Here is a 27,038-nt window from a genome sequence, read left to right as displayed (position 1 = left end):
AAGCCACGTGGTGAGACCAAAAAAAAAAAAAAGATAAAAAAAAAGTAAAGCTAAAATGTGAGTTGGGCTCTGCTGGGAATAGGAAGTGATGTTTCCAGTTCAACTGTCTTATTTCATCTTCACGGCAACCCTGTGTGGGAGACACTAGTCTCATGTCCCAGTGAGGAGAATAAGGCACGGAGATGTTATGTGACTTCCCCATGGACACATAGCCTGTGAGCGGCAGGGCTCGGAGAGGCAGAGTCTGCCTGACTCTAGAGCAGTGGGACTGGAAATCACTCCCTCTCTTGGCCTCTTTTTCCACATTTATGGGTCAAGAGGGTGCAATGGACCCTCTTCTGGTACTGATGCTCAGTGAGTGTTTCTTTGATTATAACATACAAGGCCCAAGGCCCAGCCTATTGGAAAGTCGTCGGGTCATGGAGGAAGGAGACCCCCCCTCTTAGGGAGACGGTGAGTGAGGATGGATGGTGACTTCCAGGTGTGGACAGATGCAGCCCAAGGAGGGGTGTGTATCTCGTCATTGTCTCCAGGGAGAGCTTGGAGGGTGATGTGGTTGTGGAGATATTGATACTAGTGGAAGGACAGTTGGATTTGTGGATGAAATTCTCTATTCTAACTCCCGGAATCTCATTCTTGGCTTGGTTTTTCCTCCTCTGGTTTTTATGTTTATTTTTTGGCCTTGCCGTTCGGCTTGAGAGAATTCAGTTCTTCAACCAGGGACTGAACCTGGGCCCTCGACAGGGAAAGTGCAAAGTCCTAACCAATGGTTGTTGTCCAGTCGCTCATCTGTGTCTGACTCTTTGCAGCCCCATGGACCGCAGCACACCAGGCTTTCCTGTCCTTCACTATCTCCTGGAGTTTGCTCAAACTCTTCCATTGAGTCGATAATGCCAGCCAACTATCTCATCCTCTGTCATTCACTTCTCCTCATGCGCTCAATCTTTCCCAGCATCAGGGTTTTTCCAAAGAGTTGGCTCTTCACATCAGGTGGCCAGAGTATTGGAGCTTCACCTTCAGCAGCAGTCCTACCAATGAATTCAGGGTTGATTTCCTTTAGGATTGACTGGTTTGATTTCCTTGAAGTCCAAGGGATCTCAAGTGTCTTCTCCAGCATCACAATTCAAAAGTTAACCACTGGACAACCAGGCAATTCCCATCTCCCCTGCTTTTTATTAAGAAAACTTTCAAATCTACAAAAGTTGAGCAAATAGTACAATGAAAGCTATTGGACAGATGGTGTACAATTTGCCCCATTTACTCTCTCTCTACACACACACACTATTTCCTCTTAATTTGCTTATGTATTTACACAGAGCCATTTGAAAGTGAAATGCAGACATTATATATACTTCAGCATGAATCCCTTAAAGACAGAGATTCTTCTACATGATCACAACACGTGTTACACTGAAAAAATTTCACATTGCTCAGTGAATATCTGATATAAAGTCCATATTCAAATTTCCCCAGCTGTCCACAAAATATCCCTTATTCTTACTGTTTTTTTTTTTTTGAAGGAGAATCCAATTAACAATCACATAATATATTTAGGTGTCATTTATTTTTATTATCTTTCTCTCTGTTTTCTTTTTGGCTGCTCCACATGGCTTGTGGGATCTTAGTTCCCTGACCAAGGATTGAACCTAGGCCCTTGGAAATGAGAGTGCAGAGTTCTAACCACCAGATGGCCAGAGGATTCCCTATTTTTATTCCCTTGGATATAGAACAGTCCCCCCTGCCTTGTATTTTCTTTTACAACATCAGTATTATTTGAGTCTACTAGTTGTTTGGTAGAACTTCCCACATTCTGAGGGACAGTGTGAATCAGAAGAGGAAACAGTGAGTAACATGAGGGCATGAGGATCCAACACATGCCCAGAACAAGGCTGGGCAGCATGAGGGGATCCAGGGTTAAGTCTGATCTCTTCTGCCCTGGAAGTCACTGCTAAATTATGTCACCTCCCCCAGGAAGTCTTCCCTGATAGACACTGCCGAGTGAGTTGCTCCTTTTGCAGTGCTCTCACAGCACTTGGCACACAGGTTTGCCGCCCCTTCCACACTGTGCTGTAATTAATCTTGTGCTTCTTCTGCATGAAGCTGTGTGAGTACCTCCAAGGGAGACCAGGAGTTAGTCCACGCCTATATACATAAAGGGCCAGGGGCTCCACTTGGGTATGTAGGTTGTGTCCTGCACAAAGGTGCCTGGTCAAACAGGGAGAGGGGGGACTGGACTCCAGCCAACTGGCCACTTGCCAACCCTTGGGCCCTGGTACTGGGCTGCCTCTGCTGGGAGGAAGGAACACTTTTCCTAATTTGCCTAATGGAGCCACACACACCATGGCAGGCTCGGTTCCCACTCTGCCTGCATTCAGCTGGTGTTCAGTAAACAGTGGTCACTTAAATGCATGCTAGGTCTGGGAATGGATGTGCTTGTGATTGTTCTTTGGGGGAAGAAACTCTGATTTGTAACATTTGCTGATTCCCATGGTATAAATTGGTAGAAAAGTTATGACCAACCTAGATAGCATATTGAAAAGCAGAGACATTACTTTACCAACAAAGGTCTGTCTAGTCAAGGTTATGGTTTTTCCAGTAGTCATGTATGGATGCGAGAGTTGGACTGTGAAAGAGGCTGAGCGCCGAAGAATTGATGCTTTTGAACTGTGGTGTTGGAGAAGACTCTTGAGAGTCCCTTGGACTGCAAGGAGATCCAACCAGTCCATTCTGAAGGAGATCAGCCCTGGGTGTTCTTTGGAAGGAATGATGCTGAAGCTGAAACTCCAGTACTTTGGCCACCTCGTGTGAAGAGTTGACTCATTAGAAAAGACTCTGATGCTGGGAGGGATTGGGGGCAGGAGGAAAAGGGGACGACAGAGGATGAGATGGCTGGATTGCATCACCAACTCGATGGATGTGAGTTTGAGTGAACTCTGGGAGATGGTGATGGACAGGGAGGCCTGGCGTGCTGTGATTCATGGGGTCGCAAAGAGTTGGACACGACTGAGCAATTGAACTGAACTGAACTGATGGTATAAATTGAGCCCTCCTTTTTGGTGGGTGGGGGCAAGAATACTGGAGTGGGTTGCCATTCCCTTCTCCAGGAGATCTTCCCAACCCAGGAATTGAACCCAGGTCTCCTGCGTTGTAGGCAGACGCTTTACCGTCTGAGCCACCAGGGAAGTCAATGGAATGGGTGAATTTAACTCAGATGACCATTATATCTACTACTATGGGCAGGAATCCCTTAGAAGAAATGGAATAGCCATCATGGTCAACAAAAGAGTCCAAAATGCAGTACTTGGATGCAATCTCAAAAATGACAGAATGATTGATCTCTGTTCATTTCCAAGGCAAACCATTCAATATTACGGTAATCCAAGCCTATGCCCCAACCAGTAACGCTGAAGAAGCTGAAGTTGAATGGTTCTATGAAGACCTACACGACCTTTTAGAACTAACACCCAAAAAAGATGTCCTTTTCATTATAGGGGACTGGAATGCAAAAGTAGAAAGTCAAGAAACACCTGGAGTAACAGGCAAATTTGGCCTTGGAGTACAGAATGAAGCAGGGCAAAGACTAATAGAGTTTTGCCAAGAAAATGCACTGGTCATAGCAAATACCCTCTTCCAACAACACAAGAGAAGACTCTACACATGGACATCACCAGATGGTCAACACCGAAATCAAACTGATTATATTCTTTGCAGCCAAAGATGGAGAAGTTCTATACAGTCAGCAAAGACAAGACCTGGAGCTGACTGTGGCTCAGATCATGAACTCCTTAATGCTGAATTCAGACTTAAATTGAAGAAAGTGGAGAAAACCACTAGACCATTCAGGTATGACTTAAATCAAACCCCTTATGATTATACAGTGGAAGTGAGAAATAGATTTAAGGGACTAGATCTGATAGACAGAGTGCCTGATGAACTATGGACGGAGGTTCGTGACATTGTACAGGATACAGGGATCAAGACCATCCCCATGGAAAAGAAATGCAAAATGGCTGTCTGAGGAGGCCTTACAAATAGCTGTGAAAAGAAGAGAGGGGAAAAGCAAAGAAGAAAAGGAAAGATATAAGTATCTGAATGCAGAGTTCCAAAGAATAGCAAGAAGAGATAAGAAAGCCTTCCTCAGCGATCAATGCAAAGAAATAGAGGAAAACAACAGAATGGGAAAGACTAGAGATCTCTTCAAGAAAATTAGAGATACCAAGGGAATATTTCATGCAAAGATGGGCTTGATAAAGGACAGAAATGGTATGGACCTAACAGAAGAAGAAGATATTAAGAAGAGGTGGCAAGAATACACAGGAGAACTGTACAAAGAAGAGCTTCACGACCCAGATAATCATGATGGTGTGATCACTCACCTAGAGCCAGATATCCTGGAATGTGAAGTCAAGTGGGCCTTAGAAAGCATCACTACAAACAAAGCTAGTGGAGGTGATGGAATTCCAGTTGAGCTATTTCAAATCCTGAAAGATGATGCTGTGAAAGCGCTGCACTCAATATACCAGCAAATTTGGAAAACTCAGCAGTGGCCACAGGATTGGAAAAGGTCAGTTTTCATTCCAATCCCAAAGAAAGGCAATGCCAAAGAATGCTCAAACTACCGCACAATTGCACTCATCTCACATGCTAGTAAAGTAATGCTCAAAATTCTCCAAGCCAGGCTTCAGCAGTACGTGAACCGTGAACTTCCAGATGTTCAAGCTGGTTTTAGAAAAGGCAGAGGAACCAGAGACCAAATTGCCAACATCCGCTGGATCATGGAAAAAGCAAGAGAGTTCCAGAAAAACGTCTATTTCTGCTTTATTGACTATGCCAAAGCCTTTGACTGTGTGGATCACAATAAACTGTGGAAAATTCTGAAAGAGATGGGAATACTAGACCACCTGACCTGCCTCTTGAGAAACCTGTATGCAGGTCAGGAAGCAACAGTTAGAACTGGATATGGAACAACAGACCGTTTCCAAATAGGAAAAGGAGTACATCAAGGCTGTATATTGTCACCCTGCTTATTTAACTTATATGCAGTGTACATCATGAGAAACGCTGGGCTGGAAGAAGCACAAGCTGGAATCAAGATTGCCGGGAGAAATATCAATAACCTCAGATATGCAGATGACACCACCCTTATAGTGGAAAGTGAAGAGGAACTAAAAAGCCTCTTGATGAAATTGAAAGAGAGTGAAAAAGTTGGCTTAAAGCTCAACATTCAGAAAACGAAGATCATGACATCTGGTCCCATCACTTCATGGGAAACAGATGGGGAAACAGTGGAAACAGTGTCATACTTTATATTTTTGGGCTCCAAAATCACTGCAGATGGTGATTGCAGCCATGAAATTAAAAGACGCTTTCTCCTTGGAAGGAAAGCTATGACTAACCTAGATAGCATATTAAAAAGCAGAGATATTACTTTGCCAACAAAGGTCCATCTAAGTCAAGGCTATGGTATTTCCAGTGGTCATGTATGGATGTGAGAGTTGGACTGTGAAGAAAGCTGAGTGCCGAAGAATTGATGCTTTTGAAGTGTGGTGTTGGAGAAGACTCTCGAGAGTCCCTTGGACTGCAAGGAGGTCCACCCAGTCCATCCTAAAGGAGATCAGTCCTGGGTGTTCATTGAAAGGACTGATGCTGAAGCTGAAACTCCAATACTTTGGCCACCTCATGCGAAGAGTTCACTCATTGGAAAAGACCCTGATGCTGGGAGGGATTGGGGGCAGGAGAAGAAGGGGACGACAGTGGATGAGATTGTTGGATGGCATCACCGACTTGACAGACATGAGTTTGAGTGAACTCCGGGAGTTGGTGATGGACAGGGAGGCCTGGCGTGCTGAGATTCATGGGGTCGCAAGGAGTCAGACACGACTGAGCGACTGAACTGAACTGAACTGAACTGATGGTATAAATACTCCCACAACAGCTGATTTCAAGCTGCTGAGTTGGGAAGAGAGACTCACAACTGGTTTTCTGCAAGCTCCTAAGATGTGACTCCCAGAGAAGGCAATGGCCCCTCACTCCAGTACTCTTGCCTGGCAAATCCCATGGACGGAGGAGCCTGGTAGGCTGCAGCCCATGGGGTCGCTAGGAGTCGGACACGACTGAGCGACTTCACTTTCACTTTTCACTTTCCTGCATTGGAGAAGGAAATGGCAACCCACTCCAGGCAAGAGCCTGGAGAATCCCAGGGACGGGGGAGCCTGGTGGGCTGCCGTCTCTGGAGTCGCACAGAGTCGGTCACGACTGAAGCGACTTAGCAGCAGCAGCAGCAGCAAGATGTGACTCCAGTATACCACTGCAGCCTGACATCTGTAATCTTTCTATAAAAAGCAATTTGTTATTTATTTAGTTTATTTTGGTTGTGCTGAGTCTTTCCTTGCTGCCTGCAGACTTTCTCTAGTTGCGGTGAGTGGGGGCTCCTCTCTAGTTTCGGTGCTCAGCCTTCTCATTGCGGTGGCTTCTCTTGCTGTGGAGCATGGGCTCTAGAGCATGTGGGCTTCAGTAGTTGTGGTGCATGGGCTCTGTTGTTCCGTGGCATGTAGGATCCTGCTGGACCAGGGATCGAACATTCCTCTGCATTGGCAGGTGAATTCCTATTCACTGTGCCACCAGGGAAGTCCCTTACATCTGTAATCTCAAAACTGCATCTGCAGCAGACTTTGAAGTCCCTGAGAGAGAGAGAGAGAGAGAGACAGACAGACAGACAGATAGACAGAGACAGAGAGAAATGGAGAGAAACCAGGTGGACAGAAAAAAGCAGAAAGGGAAGAGAAAAAGGCAATAACTGATGGGGAGCCAGTGAGAGACAGAGACTCAACTTCACTTAAAAGTTTGGGGCCTCCTCAAGAGTGAGGAATTGCTTCATTCAGCTCCTGTGCAACCTATGTAAAGGAACTTGCTTAAGGGGAACCTAGACCAGTGGCCCCAGATTCCTGCCATGAGCCAGTTACCCCTGAGGCAGAGCCTCCTGATCCTTCTACTCTGCTTGTCTGTGACCTTTGACCCCAACAAAGAAAGCCCAGAGTGGGTGTGGGGTTCCGCTGCCCCGGTCCCTTCACACACGCTGTTCAAGGCTTCTAAATCCTACCTGCCCTCTTTAGAGCTTGACTCAAGTTTCACCGCCTGCACGAAGCTGCCTATGTATACGTCAATCCCTTTCCCTCAATACAGCTTTACGTGCCCATGACTTACTCCCCCCCAGGCCCCCTCCCTCCCACCAGCATAGGACCTGACTCTTCTCCTTCCAGCCTCCAGCCTCCTTCTCTCCTACCTTGAGGCCTCACCTGGACAAATCCTTATCCATCAAAACCCTTATCAACTGACTTACCTGACCTTCAGTGACAGATAAAAGTATTCCAGTGAACGAGCATCTTACTTGAGCATCTACTACATCCTAGGGAGGGATTCCCAAGTGGCGCTAGTAGTAAAGAGCCTGCCTGCCAACGCAGGAGACCTAAGAGACCTGGGTTTGATCCCTGGGTTGGGAAGATTCCCTGGAGGAGGGCACGGCCACCCACTCAGACTTGACTGAAGTGACTTAGCCCTGATGAATATGCTGGGGAGCTGGGAGCAGTGTGGACCGAGGCACAGGGTGACTTAACATTCACATGCATGAGCCCAGCACGTCATCAGGCCACATAAAGTATGTGCTTGAGGTGTGAAGGGGGGCTTTAGGGAGGATCTCAGAGGAGGTGGCCTCTAAGGTGAGGGAGGAAGAAGTATCAGCTAGGCAAGGGGGTGGGGGAATCAGGGAGGTTTGGGGCAAAGGGTGGAAGCATGGGCAAGAATCTGGAATTCCAGGAACCGTGGGTAGTTCAGAAAGGTTGACATGGACCATGATGGGATGTGGAAGTGAGGGGGCGAAGGATGGACACGTCTTGAAAGGCCATAAGAGCCACGTGGGGAGCTGATTCCCTGGTGCGTATGTTAAAGGGGTGGAGAAATGTTGAGGAGGAAAAAGAGGCTGGGGGCCAGCTGAGGCTGGGAGGCGGGGGAGAGGAGGGTGGAGGAGCAGTAGGAGGGATAGCTCAGCTGCTCCTGCTCCTTCAGACAGCGAGATCCTGGACCGCCCTGAGTAACCGCCCCCAAGTCAAAAAGTAGAACCTAGAAAGGCTGCAGAAGACTTTCCACAGTTGAGTGGAGAATTGAAGGAGATGAGAGTGTGTGGACAGCTCCAGGAAGGACATTCATTCCAGCCCGAGGGAGCAAAAAGGGCAAAGGCCCCGAGTGAGACGTGTTGGAGGCTACAGGTCGGGGGTGGGGATGATGAGGTCCGAGAGGCCAGCACAGATCAGATCAGATCAGCCAGGGCTCCTTCACTGGCCACGGTGGATTTTCTCCAGGGGTGATCGGGAGTCGTGGGAGAGTTCTGAGCAGGGAGTGAGCGTGTTCAGCAGCCCAGTGCCCCCTCACCTCTCTGTCCCCAAGGCCAGAGCACCATGGAGAGTGGACTCGGAGTGACCCGGAAAGGACGGAAGCTAGGCTCCAGCCGGCGGCGGCAGATGCGAGAGCCAGCTGATGGCCAGGATGTGCTGGTGGCCCCCGAGCCAGAGTCCTGGTCCTCCCAGTCAGCTGAAGAACTGCAGAGCTTCTTCCAGGACTGCGGTGCCGAGGAGAGGGGCTTTGTCACTCGAGAGGATCTGGCGGTGAGCCCAAGGCCCTATCCCATCCCCTGGATCCCTTTGCTTCTCCTTCTGAGACTCCCCTTCCAGGAAGGCAGACCGTCCCTGCTCTTTTCCCTTTCTCTCACCTCAAATTTGCTTTTAGGAAAGGCTAGGGATTTATTTATACTAAGGTGGGAATGACTGATCAGGTTTTGTATTACCCTCTTCCAGAAACACTTGCATTTTAATAAAGGAAAGGTTTTAAGTCAAAGAAAGAACTTGCAGATGGTATAATTTTAAGCCCATTGAGCAGGGAAGTTTATCTTGGGGAGCAGTCAGGGCCCTGGAAATAAAACCCTGTTAATGTCAGCAAACTTCAGTGAAACAGATCAGCCAATGTTGTACATGCCAATAAGGAATCTTCGGCTGTGACCTAGACTGAGATTGGCTGATTTTTTTTTGCTTGTTTTTTTCTTCATTTTCTACAAAGGGTCCTATGTGAGTTGTTGGCATCTCACTGGACCTGCTGTCTCCTCCTGATTTTGTTCCATGCTCTAGACTTTGACCTTTTTCCATCAAAACTGACCCTTCCTATCTGTATTCTACCCTCAGAGCCACAAAAAAAGTACAAATGGCTGATGTTAAATTATAATTTTCAAAATGGTAAAGAAAAAAGACTTTTGAGTAAATATAAAATCAATACTTATCAAAGAGCTAGCTAATTCATCATTATTATTATTATCAGTCAGTGAGGGACTCAGTATGATGTTATGACAGGCTCAAGGAGCATTTGAGAAGCTGCAAGTATTTATGGGCAATTTGGGCTTCCATTGTAGCTCAGTTGGTAAAGAATCTGCCTGCAGTGCAGGAAATCCAGGTTTGATTTTGGGTCAGGAAGATCCCCTGGAGAAAGAAATGGCAACCCACTTCAGTATTCTTGCCTGGAGAATCCCCATGGACAGAGGAGCCTGGCAGGCTACAGCCCAGGGGGTCACAAGAGTTGGACACGACTTAGGGACTGAACCACCACCACCACCATAGGCAATTTGACAGAAGAGTGTGAGGATAAGTTTGCTGAGTTCATTTTTGAAAATGACTAATGTCCTACAGGCCACAAATCCTTGGGGTTGTCTGTACTACTAGACAAACTTATTTTCAATTCTCCTGGACAAAATCTACAAGTTAACAAGTAACTTCAATATGTCGGACTTTTCAAGGTAAACAATGAGATGAACTCAGTGCATTCCTCTTGTCTAGACAAGGCTTGGGTAGTCTTTACTCCCATATAATATTGAAAGGGTGTGCTGTGTACCTTTTCACTTTATTTCCAAGTGTCCAGTAATTTCCTGTGATCATAAATAATCTCCAAAGTTTACTCTTGACATAAAAAAGGCTGATCTCATTTGGTTTGGCTTGATCACTTCTGTAAGCTCTGCAAATCTGAAATTTTGAAGTATTGAGCTATTTTAGCTTCTCTCCAGAAGTTTTCATATGGAAGCTTAAGTTGAAATTGTAAAACCTCTGAAATTGGCTTTTCTATCTAGAGTGACCTTCTGTCCCTGTTTGCCTGCATTGGAGGGTTACCTGGGATGTGGGACTTTCAGTATTAAAACTGAGAAAGTCTTGGGCAAACTTAAACCAGCTGGCTTCCCTACTTCTATGGAAACCAAGCACAAGACTCTCTCCACTAGTTTTCACCTGCATATGTGAGGGACTTCTCTTCTTGAGGTTCTCAATTTTTCTAAGGTCCCTCTCCTGCCCAAAAGTAACCTTTCACGTTACCTGTTTTCAGGCCAGCTTTGCAGGCATTGCGTCCAAGGGCGCTCCTTACAGCGGACTTGTCACACCTGATTAAATGAGAATCACCCTTTAAATCAAAATCTGGTTAAACAGTTGATCTATCCGACTGTATCCCAGTAAAAAGGAGGACAGATTCTTACTGAACCTGTTGTAAATAACTATAAGTGCCAGAGAAAGGAAGGAGATTCAGGAAAAGTATTGGTTTCTGAGTCAGGAAGGGATCAGTGAGATTCAAATACCACTTAAAATATTAAACTTCAGTTTGAAAGTGAAGTAAAAGTGTTAGTCGCTCACTCATGTCTGACTCTTTGTGACCCCATGGACTGTAGCCCGCCGGGCTCCTCTGTCCATGGGGATTCTCCGGGCAAGAATACTCTAGTGGGTAGTCATTCCCTTCTCCAGGGGATCTTCCCGACCGAGGAATTGAACCCAGGTCTCCTGCATTGCAGGCAGATTCTTTACCATCTAAGTCACCAGGGAAGCCCAAATTTCAGTTTACAAAAGCATACTCTCCTAAACTGGGCTTCCCTGGTGGCTCAGAGGTTAAAGCGTCTGCCTGCAATGCGGGAGACCTGGGTTCGATCCCTGGGTCGGGAAGATCCCCTGGAGAAGGAAATGGCAACCCACTCCAGTATTCTTGTCTGGAGAATCCCATGGACGGAGGAGCCTGGTGGGCTACAGTCCATGGGGTTGCAAAGAGTCAGACACGACTGAGCGACTTCACTTCACGTCACTTCAAGAAGCCAGAGAGAGGACTTCCTCATAATATCCATAAAAGTAAAGCAATAAAAAATAGTACTGGCACTTCCTTGGTGGTCCAGTGGTTAAGAATCCACCTTGCAATGCAGGGGATGCAGGTTCGATCCCTGGTTGGGGCATTAGATCCCACATGTCAAATGGCAACTAAGCCAGAATGCCGCAACTACTGAGCTTGTGCACCATAACTTGAGAGTCCAAGTGCCGTAACTAAGACCCAAACCAGCCAAATAAGCAAAACAATAGTAATAACCATACCAACTATATTCCCAACAAATAACCGTAAATCAATTTTCTTCAACCATCGATTTCGTTCCATGTGATTAATTCTTGATCCACTGGATCTTGGGTAAGCTGGCTGCTTCTGGACTGAAAAGAGTTCTAGCAACTGTAATCCACTGGCTCAGTCTGAAGGTTGGCTACTGTCAGCTTAGAACCCTGTACCCAAGCGAAGCAGCAATAGTTAATAGAACCTGATAGAGTCCTTTTCCAAACGGCTTTGACGCTGCACTTTGTGGAAGACACAAACTGAGCTGGTTTGTAACCAAGCCTTCAGCGTAGGTTGGAAAGGGTAGGAAAGCAGAAATGTGTTTAGTAATGAGACTCAAAGCCTGGGGCTTGTTTTTTTTTTGCATTTTTTATTGGCGTAGAGTTGCTTTACCATGTTATCTTAGTTACTGCTGTACAGCATCGTGAATCAGTCGATGTTCACCTATATCCCCTCCCTCTTGAGCTTCCCTCCCACCCACCCATTCCACCCCTCTAGGCCATCACAGAGCAGCAAGTTGAGCTCCCTGTGCTATATAGCAGCTTCCCGCAATCTTTTTACAGTAACCTAATAGCGTCAGAATGGAAGAGAGTAAAATGTTCTGTTGGGATACAGTATATAACTATTTCATGAAGTTTGATCAGTATTTCCCCTAAAGAACATAGTTTGCATAGCAAAGACACTGAGAAATCTCTAGGGCCTTTCCCTAAAGCGTGCAATTTATGAAGTATTTATACAAAGGCTTTTTACCTATGTAAACTTAGCCTAGGAAAGGCTGGATATCTCTTCTGATCTGACAGTTCTTCCCATGATGCTCTTATAATAGTGATGAGGTATTTAACAAATAAAGAGAATGATATCTTGACATTTTTATTTTTTCTTCTAAATTTAGAATCTGATGTTGGGAAGGCAAACCCAAAAAGGTATCAGAGAAGGTAGGGCACTAGATTAAGATACAATCATGGGATCCTGAGAAATAGTATTTGGTTTCCTATATAATCAGTGACAATAAAATAAAGCATTTTGAAATAAACATAGAAGAAGGCAACACTTTTGCTGTTTAGTCTCTAAGTTGTGTCTGACTCTTTGTGACCCCCTGGACTGTAGCCCGCCAGATGCCTCTGTCCATGGGATTTCCCAGCCAAGAATACTGGAGTGGGTTGCCGTATCTTTCTGCAGGGCATCTCCTACATTGGCAGGAGGATTCTTTACTGCTGGGTCACAAGGGAAGTCCAACTCTATAAGAAGGCAATACTATTGCAAGGTTATTTAGCTCTTTTATATGGAAAGTGGCTTTGCTTTCTGTTTTTATGAAAATTAAAACACAACTGAGCCAAAACAAAGCAGAGAAAATTGTTATGCTGAGACATGGAAACAGTTATCTGGGCAACTTACACAGAAGACTAATAGTAACCCTCTTTTAACCCTTGCCTGGAGCTCTAAGACCAGTTTATCATTTTAATAGAGATGGAGCCAAATTCTAGTTTTGCATGAATATAACATGTGGCAAAGTTTCACAAGTTTTATTTCTTTATTTATAAACCCATCAAAACTGAGCCAAATTTATCAAAATGTTAACATAAACTTTATAGCCTATTTTCAGACTCAGGTATTATAAAATCAAGACAAATAAGATTCCCTTTCAACAAACCCTCTATAATCCCCTATATCCATTCAGATTTTGCCAGATACTTTAAAACAAAACCACCTCCTTTATCTCCTGGAGAGCAAAAGCACATCCCATTTTCCTTGCAGACACAGTTGTTCTTCTGCCACTCCTGTTTCTAGTATCAAGTAAAACACTGTAGTGATTATAACTTTTAACAAAGTAATCAGCTTTTATTTCCCAGAAAAAAATGGATGGGTAAAAAACTGAGAACTGTCTTGGACAGCATTTTAGTAAACAGCAAGGCTCACAAATACACATAACACAACTTTCTACAGTCGTACATATGCCTTGCACAACTTTAAAAAATTGTGACAGAGAATATACGTAACAAAAATTTGCCATAGAATGTATCCTTGTATTATATAAATATAAGTTGGGGGAAATACAGACTGCTATTATTTATCTTTTGTAAACAAAAATTATTAAACCAATCTAATTGATCAAAGATTCACCTTAATTATCTGAATCTGACTCCTTTAAAGTTTTCTGAGTTAGCTAGTTCTCATAAGAGGAACTTTTTTTTTTAAGTCCAGCACATTTAAAGCCTTAGGAGTTTGGTTTCATTATTTTCTGTGACTTTGAGGGCCATTAGATTTATATAGACACTTTTTTGTCTCTACAAACCAATCCACCCAGAGCCTCTGTAAGGGACGTAGTACTCTAAATCATTAATACCCAGGTATAGAAAAATGCTCACACTCACAATGAGAGTTAAGGGCCTTTCTGAATTACAGTCTGGTTTCTTTTCTACAACTCCAACCACAGTTCAAAAGTAAACACAGAAACACAAAAACTCCAGTTCAGATTTCAAAGAGCTATTCTCCTCCCCAGTGGGCACAAAATTCTTAACTGATTTGAGGTCATTCACGGAAAAACAAACACACCACCACCAACAAAAGATTAGCAAACCAGATTTTCCACTGTGTCTCAACCGACAGACACTAGGTCTCCATCATGTATCCCATGGAGATCTCCAAATAGTCAGTCCGTAAAACAGAATTCCCCATCGTGGCTACCGCTAAAACCAAAAGCAGAAAATCTGTAAAATCAAATACATAAAAACTGGAGAAACAGAATCAGCAAGCAAAGTTCTATCACACTTGGGATTCCCTTCAAGAGCCAAGGAAAGAAGTGCCCAAGACTTCCCTGATGGTCCAGGGGTTAAGATTCCATGTTCCCAGTGCAGGGGGCCTGGGTTCCATTCCTGGTCAGGGAACTAGATCCCACATGCCACAACTAAGACCCAGCACAGCCAAACAAATAAGTTAAAAAAAAAAAAATATATATATATATATATACACACACACACACACACACATATATATATATATATATATATAAAGTGCCTGTGTTCCCAGAGCCCATTTAGGGCTTTTCTAGCAACACAGTTTACTGGGTTATGACAGCTGAGTCCACTGGGGCATCTCCATGGAACCTCCAAAACTGCTAAAGCAGAATTTCCAAGAAGATAAAAATCATGACCCTTAGACAAAAATAAAATGAATCTATACCAGAGATTTTATTTAACTCATTTATTAATGGGAGATGTTCTGAATGGTTGAAAGAGCATTTGAAAAGTGGGATAACTTCACAGAGAAATGTTACAATCAGGTTGTTGAGGTAGATTGCTTAAAGCTGGTTAATGTACAACAGGTCATAAATCTTTGGGATTATCTTGTTCCATCAGGCAAAAGTTATTTACACCTCTCTTGAACAGAATCTACAAGTTAACATGTGACTTCATTTAGTCTGGGATCTCTAATCAGTACCATGAGACAAAGTGCATTCATAGAATCTAGAAGATGCTTGGGTGGCCTTGGCCCCTGTAGAATACCAAAAGGGTGTGCTGTCCACTTTGGGGACTTATTTTCCAGTGTTAGGTAATTTTCAAATAGTGATAAACACGTGGGAAAGATTGGCTACTGTCCTTTATTACAGTCCTAACAGGATGAGACTCAGAAGAGGTAGGTTTTGATGCTGGATGAAGGAATAGAAAAACTGAGGATGAAGTTCAAGGCTCTGCTAGAGTCCAAGAGACTCAAGGACCGGTCTTGAGGTCAGGTTGAGGGTTGGACTCCAAAAATGGGGAGAGGGGAGGTGGGGGTGGCTGAAGATAAACACCTCTCCTTTTCTGAGAGTGGCCCAGAGCCTTCCCTGGTAGGAACATCACCCAACTTACCTCTATCGTTGCAGGCAGCCAAGTTCAGCTTCCTGAGCAGCGAGGATGAGCTGGAGATGATCTTTGACTGGGTGGATGTGGAGCGGAAGGGACGCCTCTCCCTTGAAGAGTTCAGCTCCGGGCTCAGTATGTCTGTCCTGGGAGGGCCTCCCGAAGGGTGTGCCAAGCACGAGGCGAGGCTGAGCAGACAGGAAAGGTCGCAGTGACCCATCACAGAACCTTCACGACACCCCTGAGGGCAGTTCTGGGTGTGGATGACATATGAATGACCGCAGAGATGAGAATGCTAAGCCTCTCATGGGAGGCTCTCAACTGAGTGGGAAGCCAGTTGGTTCAAGGCAGAGCTGAGACTTAAGACTCTAGCCCAGGAGACCTCACTCCCTTTCCAACAAGAGCAAATCATTGCTAGGGGTGGGCGGGGTGTCCCCTGAGCATTCCCCTCCTCCAGAGAGGCCTCCAGGATTGCCTTCAGATGCCTCCCTTATCTTCTCCCCAGTAAAAACTTTCCCTTGAGCAGGAGGTTAGACACCCCCTGTTCTTGAGACCACAGTCCTTGTTTCTGCCTGGAGAAGGTCACATTCTGGCTTTGGTTAAAGGAATATGAGGCTCCAGGGAGCAGCAGAGGGTGATATTTAGTGGGTGGAGGCTCCCCAGACCCTTAGCCCCCACTGGGCAGGGCAGCTCCAACACGGGCTTCTTAAGACAGGCCTAGAAGGACCTGGAGACATCAAAGCTGGAAATACACAATATTCCAGCTGAGCTCGATGGGGAGGACCTTTGGTCCAGGGAATGGAAGGAGTGGTGTCCTTGTAGAGACTCTAAAAAGGATTGTCAGCCTTTAATGTAGCCAAAGCCACCCCTAGTTCTCGGGTCTGCTGAGTCTCCAAGTGTTTGGGAGACAACAGAAAGGGGAGGCCAGGAATCTGCATTTATAGGTTGGGCCCTCCCAAGAGATGGTTGCTCTGGCCCTGGTGATTGAGAAGCTGGGAGCAGGGAGGGGAAATTAGGGCCTGGAATCAGGGGTGCAGCAGACAGAACACTGTTGCCCATGTGGCCCCAAGGGGCCATCTTCACATCTGTGTCCAGTTGTGTCCACTATCGGGAAGACTTCCCAATGCCTACAAAACAAAATTCAACTCCCTTCCCAGGGCCTACCGGCCAGCATTACTGAGACCCTTCCACCTCTTAGGCTCACTCAGTACCACTCACCTCCTCCAGCCTGCCAATCTAGTTCCTACATCAGGGCCTTTGCATGTGCTGTTCTTGCAACCTGGAATACGCTTCCTGAGAAAACCACATCACTTGCTCCTTCCTTTTAGTCACATCTCAGTTCCAATGTCACTTCCTCAGGACCCTCCTGACCACCCTCTCTAAAGTAGATCCTGTCTAGTCTCTCAAAGGAAATTACCCTGTTCCTTCCTTTAGCTCACTTGGAAATTTTATTTATTTATTAAATGTGTCCTTTTCAGTATTCATAGAATGTCGGCTCCACCAGGGCAGAGATTTGGGCCAATTTTTCCCCAGCACGTAACAGATGCTCAATGATTATCCTTTGACCCAGTGAAAAGAATGTGTTGGCCACAGTGGAGCTGCTGTGTGACTTCTAGCAAATCTCTTGGCCTCTCTGAGCCTCAGATGCTCATGTGTAAAATGGGCACAGGGTCTACCTTGAGTAGTCCCTGGTTGACGTGAGGAGTATATGACCCTGGCCCTGTATAAATGTGACTGACACAGATAAAACCATTTCCCCAAGGGCTGGAGCAGGGCAAGGTGGGAAGTCAAGCGATGGAGCCCAACCCCACTCTGCTCCTTTCTGTCCCTCTTTGTTCTGCAGAGAACATCTTTGGCTCCAGCTCGAGCACCCACAGGCTCCACAGAAAGAGGCCACTGCTCTCCAAGCGAGGATCTGTAACCACCAGCTTCCCGGTGGTGGAGGAGGCCAACAGTGAGGAGAAGGAGGCGTTCTTTGCCTTCATGGAGCAACTAGGAGCCAGCAACTCACTGCCTGAGTAAGGCCAGCAGGGTTGGGGGTGCGGGGGGAGGCACCGCCTGTCAGAGGGGACGAGCACTGGCCCAGACGCAGGATCAAACGGGAGCTGCCAGGTAGCGTTGGGCGGATATCCTGCTTTGGCCACTTATTGGCTGTGCGACTGCAGGCAAGTAGCCTAACCCCTTACCTGCGTTTCCCTGGCTGCAGGGTGAGCAGAAGAATTGCTGTGGGATTAAACGAAGCCCGGCATGGAGAAAGCCTACCTACTGGGAGTCCATCCCACTCAAGCCCTCCCTCCCTGTTCTGCCCTATAAGGTCACTCCCCAGAAAGATTGGCAAGTTGAAGGATCAGCTCCCTAAAGGGACCCATGATCTTTTTTCTTTCTTTCTTTTGGCCCCTTGGCGTGGCATATGGGATCTTATCTCCCCAATGATCGAACCTGAGCCCCCTGCATTGGAAGTGCAGAGTCTTAACCATTGGACTTCTTGGGAAGTCCCAGGACCCACATTCACAAAAATACAAACCTCCCAAGGGTGCCTTTTCCCCAAAAGAGAGTCCCCCAGTGGAGTGATTTCAGATGTGGTGATGCTCTGAGTTGGGCAGGCTTAGAGACAGGAGGGCTTGGAGACAGTCTTGGGCTCTGGGATTTTTGGGGTTCACTCATGCTTAGAGAGTCGGAGAAGGCAATGGCAACCCACTCTAGTACTCTTGCCTGGAAAATCCCTTGGACGGAGGGGCCTGGTGGGCTGCAGTCCATGGGGTCGCTAGGAGTTGGGCACGACTGAGCGACTTCACTTTCACTTTTCACTTTCATGCATTGGAGAAGGAAATGGCAACCCACTCCAGTGTTCTTGCCTGGAGAATCCCAGGGACGGGGGAGCCTGGTGGGCGGCTATCTATGGGGTCGCACAGAGTCGGATACGACTGAAGCGACTTAGCAGCAGCATGCTTAGAGAAAGGGACCCTGCCTAAAAATACCCATAGCACACCCCTCCAGGTCCCACTGGCTCTGTTAGAACTAGCAAGGGAATCACCGTCGCCCATCTGCCCAGGTTTTCCCAAGTTCCCCTGCCCCACAGGGCTCTGAGGACAAGCTCTCAGAGGGTGGGGCAGGCGCTGTAGGCAGGCAGGGTGGGACTGGGATACAGGTTGGCAGGGGAGCTGTGGTGGTAAGTGATTTACCTACTTGGCAGCTTGGCCTGGGCTCAGCCCTCAGGCATCTGTCTTCACGACTTAATTAAATCCATATGAAAGCAGCATTTATTGAATGCCAGCTCAGTGCCAGACCCCAGGCTGATGCTCTCCACTGGCTACGCCTCATTCTCCAGTGGCCATGTTACAAATAAGCTCAGAGAAGTTGTGGGACTTGCTAAAGTTCACGCAGCCACAGAATGGGAGAAGAGAGAAGGCAGATGGAAGCTCTGGGCCATCAGACTCCCAGATCCCCCCGCCCCACAATGAATCACCAAACCGTAGAGAGACAACGGGATGTGGGGATTCGTGAAGGGATAAGGGCACAACTGGGAGAGGTTCCTGGAGGAGGTGGCACTTGAGCTGCACCTTGCAGAGTGTAAGGAGATTTTTGTGACCCAGCTGCCACAGTCTCTTGGAGTGTGGCCATTAGAACCTAGGAGTGGGCTTCCCTCTGCCTCCTGGTCCCACTCAAGGGTGATCTCTGGCCGTCCTCCCCTCCCAGGCAGGCGGAAATCTGGCAGCTATGGAGAAAGCTGCGGCAGGAGGAGCCCCAGCTGGCAGGCAACCTGGAGGGCTTTCTGGCCAAGATGAACAGTCGCCTACAGGAGGCACGGGCCGACAAGGAGGTTCTGGAGCTGACTCTGAGGAAGTGAGTTGGGGCCGGGTTGGCACACAGTGGATGCTCTTTACATTAGTTGAATCTTTTTTATTTTTGGCTGTGCTAATGGCAGCATGTGGGATCTCAGTTCCCCGACCAGGGATTGAACCCGCACCCCCTGCAGTGGAAACGCAGAGTCTTAACCATTGGACCACCAGGAAAATCCCTTAGTTGAATCTTAAGTGAATTTTCTCAGCTCCAGAAGAATGGAGGCCAGGGGTTCACAGAAGAGCCTGGGAGCTGGATGGGCAGAGCTGAGCTAGAAGAAGGGGTAACTAAGGGAATCTATTGGGAAGGACAGAGTGAAGCCTTCAGCCAGAGGGGATGGGCCAGTGTGTCCTGGTGCAGGGTCACTGGGACACCTAACTCCAGGGCACCACTCACGTAGACTGCCATGCATGTGGTGATCCTGGGATTGGCATGGGCTCAGCCCTGCCAGGGAGTCTGTGCTTGGGGGTGGGGGTGGATAGGAGGATGGTGACAGCAGGAAGTGGGGACAGAGTGATTGGGGACTGTGAGACAGGAACCAACATCCCGATGATGGTTACTGAGTCAGCAGGATGGACTCAGATGATCCATATCTATCAAGGGCCTTTGTCAAGGTCAGGAGCTGTTACTGGGATGACAGTTCCCAGGGTGACAGGGGTCAGTGACCGCTGGCAGAGTGAGCCGAGCAGTAGGGTAGGCTCTAAACACGGGCCCAGACTGCCCCGGCCAGCAGCAGGGTAGCAGGGTGCTGCCTGACCCGTCCCACTGCTTCCAGGAGGGACACTGACCACCACCGCAAGGTCCAGCAGCTCTATGAGGAGATGGAGCAGCAGATACAGCGGGAGAAGCAGCAGCTGCAGGCCGAGGTGAGCCCCCCAGCCCCAGCCGGCCTCTCCCCCAGCCCTGGATCCCTCTGCTGCCCGCGCAGTGAGCCCAGGTCTGGCCAGCGTGGGGCAGTGGGAGGCCACTGCGAGCAGATCGTCTCATCCCCCCCAGCATCGGAGAGATGGTTTGCTCAGACAGACTGGGTGGGGAGTGCTCACTGCTGCCAGCTCTCGGGGGTCCCCCGGGGCCACTCCTCCCACTCTCTGGGCCTCTGTCTCCTTGTTGCCTGGGCCAGGGAAGTTGTCCTGAGACCCCCCTCCTTGTGGACACATCCTGGACCGGGCACCCCAGGCCTGGGTGGAGGTGGCAGGCGGAGAGGGCCAACCCAGGCCGGCTGAATCTTGGACTCGGCCACACAGGGGGAGCTGAGACCTCTCTGCTCCCCAGAGCGACTCCCGGGGCCTGGCCCTCAGCTCCCAGATGCAGGAGGTGCTGGAGGCCAAGGAGCGCGAGGTGCAGCGGCTGACCGAGGGCCAGAGGGAGGTGAGAGAGAAGGGCTCCCCTGGAAGCCCAGTTTCTGAGGATTTGTGGACTCTGATACCCACCTCTGGAGGGTTCACTGGGCTGCTGGGCTCCTGCATCAGAGGTGGCTCCCCAAGGAAAGCGATGTCTCTGGCCCTTTTTCTGAGACGAGGCCAGGTAAGGGCAGTGGCAGCCCTGGGACATGAATCAGAAGGTCCAGGCTCAATTTCCTGCTGTTTCAATTAAAAGCCCCGCGAATCTCAGGAAAGAGCGTTGCTTGTCTTGGCCTTAGTTTCTCCATCGGTAAAATGGGAATAGCTACATCTACTGCAGCTCCCTGGCTAGTTGTGTCAAAAGAGGTAATAAATGGGAAAGCCTTTTGAAGCCAGAAAACACCAGGCAAACATGAAGTCTCAACATTGGAGAGTCTTGGTAATAAGGTGGGGCTCAGCTCTCATCTCTGCTGTCAGCTGAGTGAGCTTGGGCAGGATTTTAACCTCTCTGAGCCTTGGTTTCCTCATCAGAGAAATGGAGAGCAGAACTTTTACCTTAGAAGGCTGCTGTGATGATTAGATATACTGTATTTGAGGGCCTAAGATGATGCCTGGAATGTAATAGGTGCTTTATATTGACTTGGCCAAAAAGTGTGTTTGGGTTTTTTTCTTAACATCTTATGGTAAAACCCGAACAAACTTTTTAGCCAGCCCAATACCTCATAGTTGCTATCTCTGAACCTGACCTAGCTTCCTCTTAGGTCAACCTAATACCTGCTACCCCAACACCCCAGGTCTCATAACCTGTTATCACTTCCGGCTGGCCTTATGGCTAAGCCTTTGGGTCTGAGACACAGCCCCATTGTCTCTTCCTTCCTCAACTTTCAGGCCACTGGCCTTAGTAAAATCACCATGTGTTGTAACCAGGACAACCAGCATCCCTTCATCACTGGACCAGGTTCCCACAGCCTTCCCTCCTGGTTCTGCTACCTGGTGTCACCCTCCTGATACAGGTTGATCTCCCAGGAGCCTCTGTAGTAGCTGCCCGTTGGAGACTGAAAGTGAAGTGAGTCGTTCAGTCGTGTCCAACTCTCTGCGACCCCGTGGACTATATAGTCCGTGGAATTCTCCAGGCCAGAATACTGGAGTGGGCAGCCTTTCCCTTCTCCAGGGGATCTTCCCAACCCAGGGATTGAACCCCAGGTATCCTGCATTGCAGGGTTCTTTACCAGCCGAACCACAGGGGAAGCCCTTGTAGACTTGGAGCCTTGGAGGCTGAGGCAGGCCCCTTTTGGTGATAGAGGAGGTTGGACTTCCCACACAGGACCATTCTGTCCTGTCCCCTTTGGGTGTGAAGCCTCTCCCCCCAAAGCCATTCATTCTTCCATCCAACCACTGTTTATGGTGCGTCCACTATGTGCCAGGCACCACGCTAGCTCCCAGGGAACATAACAGACACATATCTCCTGCCTGTGGGGTTATTGTCTAGTCAGGGAGATAGGTGATAAACTAAATAAGCAAGTAAAGTCTATAACTTATTAGATAGTGAAAGTGCTAAGGAGAATAAAGTAAAACAGGGCAGAAGGGTAGGAGGGTTTTGAGAGGAGGGGTCAAGGAAGCCTCACTTAAGATGATGACTTTGGAGTAAAGGCCTGAAGGAGGCAAGGAGTGGGCCCTGGGGTATCTGAGGGAAGAGCAGTCCAGGCAGAGGGCACAGTGAGTGCAAAGGCCCTGAGGTGGGCATGACGCGCTGTGCGTGTTCAAGGACCAGTAAAGGGGCCTGGGGGCTGGAACAGACTGAGGGGGCAGGGAGCAGGGTCGTGAGAGAGGCAGCCAGAGATGTAATGGGGGTGGGGTGGGGGCAGACTGCAGGTCCGGAAGGCTGTCGTGGGGACCTTGCCTTCCATTCGGCATGGTCAAGCAGCTCTCCATCTCCCGGTTTTGTGACCGGCCATTGGACCAGGAGCTCCTTAGTGACCACACAGGCTCAGAGATGAGCAGCCAGTGCAGAGCACTGAGCAGAGGAGGGTGTGGCCCCTGGTGCTGCTAGCTGCCTGTACTTCTTACGCAGATCCCCCCTCCCTTCCCTACCCTGCCAATTCCAATGTCTCTCCCGGGTGGGAGGTAATGGAGCTAATTAGGCCAATGAGAGGGTAACACCCGATCCTATGTTTTAAGCTGGGTCTCCAGGAGCCTGGAGTCTGTACCCCACCATGGTCTTGGGAGGCTATTTAGTCCCCCTGAAGGGCAACTGGGCTTCTCTCCCCATCACCCGCCACCTCCTGCAGCTGGAGGCCCAGCTCCACCGTCTCAGCAGCACACACCAGGAGGCCAGCTCGGAGAACCGGCAGCTTCGGGAGGCCGAGCAGGACCTGGCTGGGCGGCTGGAAGAGGTGCGGGGGCAGCTGCAGGTGACCCGGGGGCACCTGGATGCTGCCAGGGGCCGCGTGTCTTGGCAGATGGAGGAGGAACCCAGGCAAGTAGCTGCCATCCCCGGGCTGGGCTGCAGACGGAGGGCTTCCTGCAAGAGGGGAGAAAGGGTTTGAGTTCTCAGAGACTCTGCTCAGCCTTCAGAGCTCACCGTGCAAGTGAAAAGTGAATGTTAGTTGCTCAGTCGTGTCCGACTTTCTCTGTGACCCCATGGACTGTAGCCCACCAGGCGCCTCTGTCCATGGGATTCTCCGGGCAAGAATACTTGGAGTGCGTAGTCATTTCCTTCTCAAGGGGATCTTCCCAACTCAGGGATCGAACCAGGGTCTCCCGCATTGCAGACTGTCTGAGCCACCGGGGAAGCCACACACAGACTCCCTCCTTAAACCTCACAAGAACCTCACCGGGCTGGGATTGTCATGCCTGTTTCTCAGACAAGGGGGCAGAGGGGGGAAAATCACATGCCCGGACACACACGACTCACACAACTGGGATTCAGGCACACACACACACACACACACACACACACACACACACACACACACAGAGGCTAGCGCAGTCCTGGATCCTTGGCAGAGTGGGATGGGCTGGAATAGTGGGAAGGCTTCCTGGAGGAGGTGAGGCTCCACATGGGCCTTGAAGGATGAGCAGGATTGGATGAGGAGAGGGGTGGGGAGTGAGTGCCGGGTGAGAAGTCCTGTGGAAGGGAAGACCTAAGGGAGGGCCAGCTGTGAGGTGTGCACCTGCTGCTGAAGGATGCAGACAGGATGGGTGTGATAGCTACCTGCCCCTCCCTGACCCTAGCTTCCTGCACCCTTCCTAGTGTCCCCGGAACAGGTGAGGAGAAGGCTCCAGATGCTCAGGCAGCCTCCTCCGAGGAGGCTCCCCTGCCTGGACTGTTTGGGGACAACGATGACTGGGACCAGCTCCTCAGCGGCATCGGCAGCACCCCCCTCCATGCCCTGCAGCTCTCCTGGAGCCCGCCCCCAACCCCGAAAGCCTCCTCAGGCCCCCCGACGCCCCGAGTGGTCAGGCAGATCTCCATCTCAGAGCCACATGCTCTTCTGTTTGCTCAGGAGCCCTCTTCAGATACAGGGGGCTCTCCAAGGAGCCCCCCTGGGGCACCTTCTGGGGCCGAGGAAGAGAAAGGAGCAAACCCAGATGGGCCGGACATGAGCCCCCCAGAGCAGACCGGAGAGCCCCCCAGCCCGGAAGCTAAGGAAGAGTCAGGGCTTGGCCCCGGGGTCCACTTCCCCTGGGGTCTCCCAGGGGTTTCAGCTGGGGAGCCAGGGAGCCTGGTGGCAGCTGCCCTCAAGGTGCTTGTTCCTTTGGAGGATGGGCCCCCTCCTCAAGTGACCTCGCCCCCTCCTCAGGCCTCAGCTGGGCCCAGCACACAGCTCCAGACCTCATACCCGGATGACGAGGGCCCTGGCCCTGGGCCGGTCCCACCCAAGCCGCCCCGGCAGAGAGAGGCCCTCCATCGGGACCCCCATTCTGCTGGCTCTGAGCCAAGGCTGGGGTCCTCAGGAGCTGGAGCCCTCCTGGTGGGGCTGGATGAGCCCTCCCAGGGCCTGGTGCCTGAGGGTCCGGCTCCCATGCATGGATCAGAGTTGGGCAAGTGGAGCCCAGATGCACAAGAGGGCTGTTCACGGGAGCTGCAGGAGGCTCATGGCTGGGTCCCTGGGCTGTCAGCTCTCCTCCCCCAGAGCCTGGAAGAGGAGCCCAGGGCTGAGGAAAGGAAAGCAGTGGACCAGGGAGGGTGGAAGTTCAGGTCAGAGCTCACCGTCGAGGCTCGTGGCCTGAAACCCGAGCACTCAGAACTCCCCCAGCTCGATCCCCAGCCCATGCCCCGCCCACCTGACAGAGCGCAGGCTGAGGTTGAAGCAGAAGCCTCGGCTCCCAGGAAACCATCAGAGGGCTTTCCCCCCATGGGGGCTCAGCCTGGGGATGGAGCAGGGCCCCCAGAGCCCACACAAACCCTTCCCACCAGGGCTGAGCTGGAAGCCCAACCCAGGTCCCGGCCTACAACTGCCCACGCAGAAGGAGAACAAGCCCCCTCTAAGTCCAGGGAGCCAAGGGCAGAGAACAGGCCTGAAGATTCAAGAATGGACTCTGGAGGTCCGGGGCTGACCCCATTCCCCAGGGACCGCGCGGCCAATGAACCTTTGGCCGACCCTGATTACGCCTTCCACGTCATCTTCCTGGGAGACTCGAACGTGGGCAAAACCTCCTTCCTGCACCTGCTGCACCAGAACAGCTTCGCCACTGGGCTGACAGCGACTGTGGGTAAGAGCCACTTGCAGAGGATGGCAGGGGAGGGAGGGGAGAGCTGGGGGACCGGGCTGGCGAGCTGGAGCAGGCCCAGAGCAAACCATCCCCGAGCAAGCTGTAGGTTCTGCCCTCGCCACAGGCCCTGCGTTAGATGTTATTTTATACCCGCGTAACCTGGCTATTTTACTAATCATCTCTAATTATAGGTATTTTGCTTTCTCTGCATTGATCTGATTAGCTAATAACATGCCACGTTAACAAAGCACCTACAATTTAGGTGGCAGCACCAGCCGATGGTGAAAACAAGGCGGTCTCCACCCACATGGCCCCTGGGCAGGCCACCTCAGGGACCCCGCTGCTTGAATTTGCCCAAGACCAGCCCTAGGCCGGCCAGCCAGCCAGGCTCTGGCAGGAAGCTACGTTGGGCAAGTTGAATATTTTACACAGAATGTATTTGTAGAGTGGGGTAAGTTAGGAACACCGGTGCCTGAGTTCAGAATCCAGTTCTGCCACTTACTAATGATATGAACTTGGAGCAAATTATTCAAGCCCTCTGAGCATAATGGGGGCAACCGAAGTGCTGACCTCTGAAAGGGGCTGTAAGAATTAGATCAGTTAATACATATCAAGGTCTTAGAATACTATCTGGTACGTATTAAGTGCTCAGTTAGTATTAGTTATTTTTATGGTTGTTATTATTATAAGTACTTTTGATAATGTCCAATCCAGTGGCTTTTGCAAATGAAATGTCCTAAAGCGCAAAGCCTCCTCTCCCTAACATTGGGATATGTGGTCACTCATGTAAAGCCATAGAAAAAAGCTCGTGGGAATGTTCGGCTTGGGGTAAAAATGGAGGGATCTGCGTCTTTGTGTCTGTCTAGGTACATGCTAACTGGGCCCCAGTGGTAGACCAGTGGGTAAAGTTCTCAAACTTTACCTAGGAGACTCCCTTACCCCCTCACCCAGGACAGCTTCTCGAACTTTTCTCTGCCTGAGAAGCCTCACCTGGGGAGCCAGTTAAAAATGCAGTGTTTTCAGGAACAGGGGACCCACAGGAGGTCTGTTCTGATGTTGAACAGGGTCACAGGGTCTGCAAGGCCACCATCATTAATCACGCAAGCCAGGGGTCCCCAACCTCCAGGATCTAATGTCTGATGATCTAAGGTGGAGTTGATGTAATAACAGTGGAAATAAAGGGTACAATAGATGCAATGTACTTGAATCACCCCCAAACCACCACCCGCCACCACCACCCTAGTCCATGGAAACATTGTCTTCCATGAAACCGGTCATTGGTCTCAAAAAGTGTGAGGACTGCTGACCCAGGCTGCTGGTTACTGACCACGGGCAATGCACCAGGCACTTGCCTTATTCTGTGCCAGGGCCCCCTCATGCCTATGAGCCTCTCCCATTGTCATGTGGTAAGAAGTTTCCATGAAATTCAATAGAGAAAATACAAGTTGCATGATTGTAAAAAGACAAGGCAAGCCTGCATGCACTGCTAGTCAGCCGGGAGGAGTGTGTGTGTGTGAAAGTGGCTCAGTTGTGTCCAATTCTTTGCGACCCCATGAACTATACAGTCCCTGGAATTCTCCAAGCCAGAATACTGGAGTGGGTAGCCGTTCCCTTCTCCAAGTGATTTTCCCAACCCTGGGATCAAACCCAGGTCTCCCACATTGCAGGCCGATTTTTTACCAGCTGAGCCAGCAGGGAAGCCCTGATATCCAATCTGTCCCACACTTAGCTGTGGTTTGGTGCCCCCAGTGATCATCATCCATTGGGCTTACCTGTCACTGGGGATGATTCCAGCTTCCTCAGTTGTAATCTCCCCACTCAGCATCACCCTCCTCTGTTCCCACCCCGCTTTCTCGCCTGTCTG

At 49.4% G+C, this 27,038-nt stretch overlaps 1 protein-coding gene across 1 annotated transcript in view; it reads left to right on the top strand.

Annotated features, from left to right (window-relative positions):
* The window catches only part of RAB44 (RAB44, member RAS oncogene family), a 38,390-nt gene that overhangs the window by 2,474 nt on the left and 8,878 nt on the right, over nucleotides 1-27,038 (top strand). Inside the window, exons 2-9 of the mRNA XM_055571571.1 lie at nucleotides 8,440-8,657; nucleotides 15,302-15,413; nucleotides 17,122-17,296; nucleotides 18,975-19,121; nucleotides 19,894-19,984; nucleotides 20,391-20,486; nucleotides 22,747-22,934; nucleotides 23,712-25,174. Of these exons, the coding sequence (XP_055427546.1) occupies nucleotides 8,440-8,657; nucleotides 15,302-15,413; nucleotides 17,122-17,296; nucleotides 18,975-19,121; nucleotides 19,894-19,984; nucleotides 20,391-20,486; nucleotides 22,747-22,934; nucleotides 23,712-25,174 (2,490 nt within the window). The remainder of the gene's footprint in view (nucleotides 1-8,439; nucleotides 8,658-15,301; nucleotides 15,414-17,121; nucleotides 17,297-18,974; nucleotides 19,122-19,893; nucleotides 19,985-20,390; nucleotides 20,487-22,746; nucleotides 22,935-23,711; nucleotides 25,175-27,038) is intronic.

This window comes from Bubalus kerabau, chromosome 3, assembly GCF_029407905.1.
Source record: "Bubalus kerabau isolate K-KA32 ecotype Philippines breed swamp buffalo chromosome 3, PCC_UOA_SB_1v2, whole genome shotgun sequence".
Taxonomy (NCBI): domain Eukaryota; kingdom Metazoa; phylum Chordata; class Mammalia; order Artiodactyla; family Bovidae; genus Bubalus; species Bubalus kerabau.
Note: the sequence above shows the minus strand (reverse complement) of the source record. Positions and strands in the feature narration are given on the sequence as shown.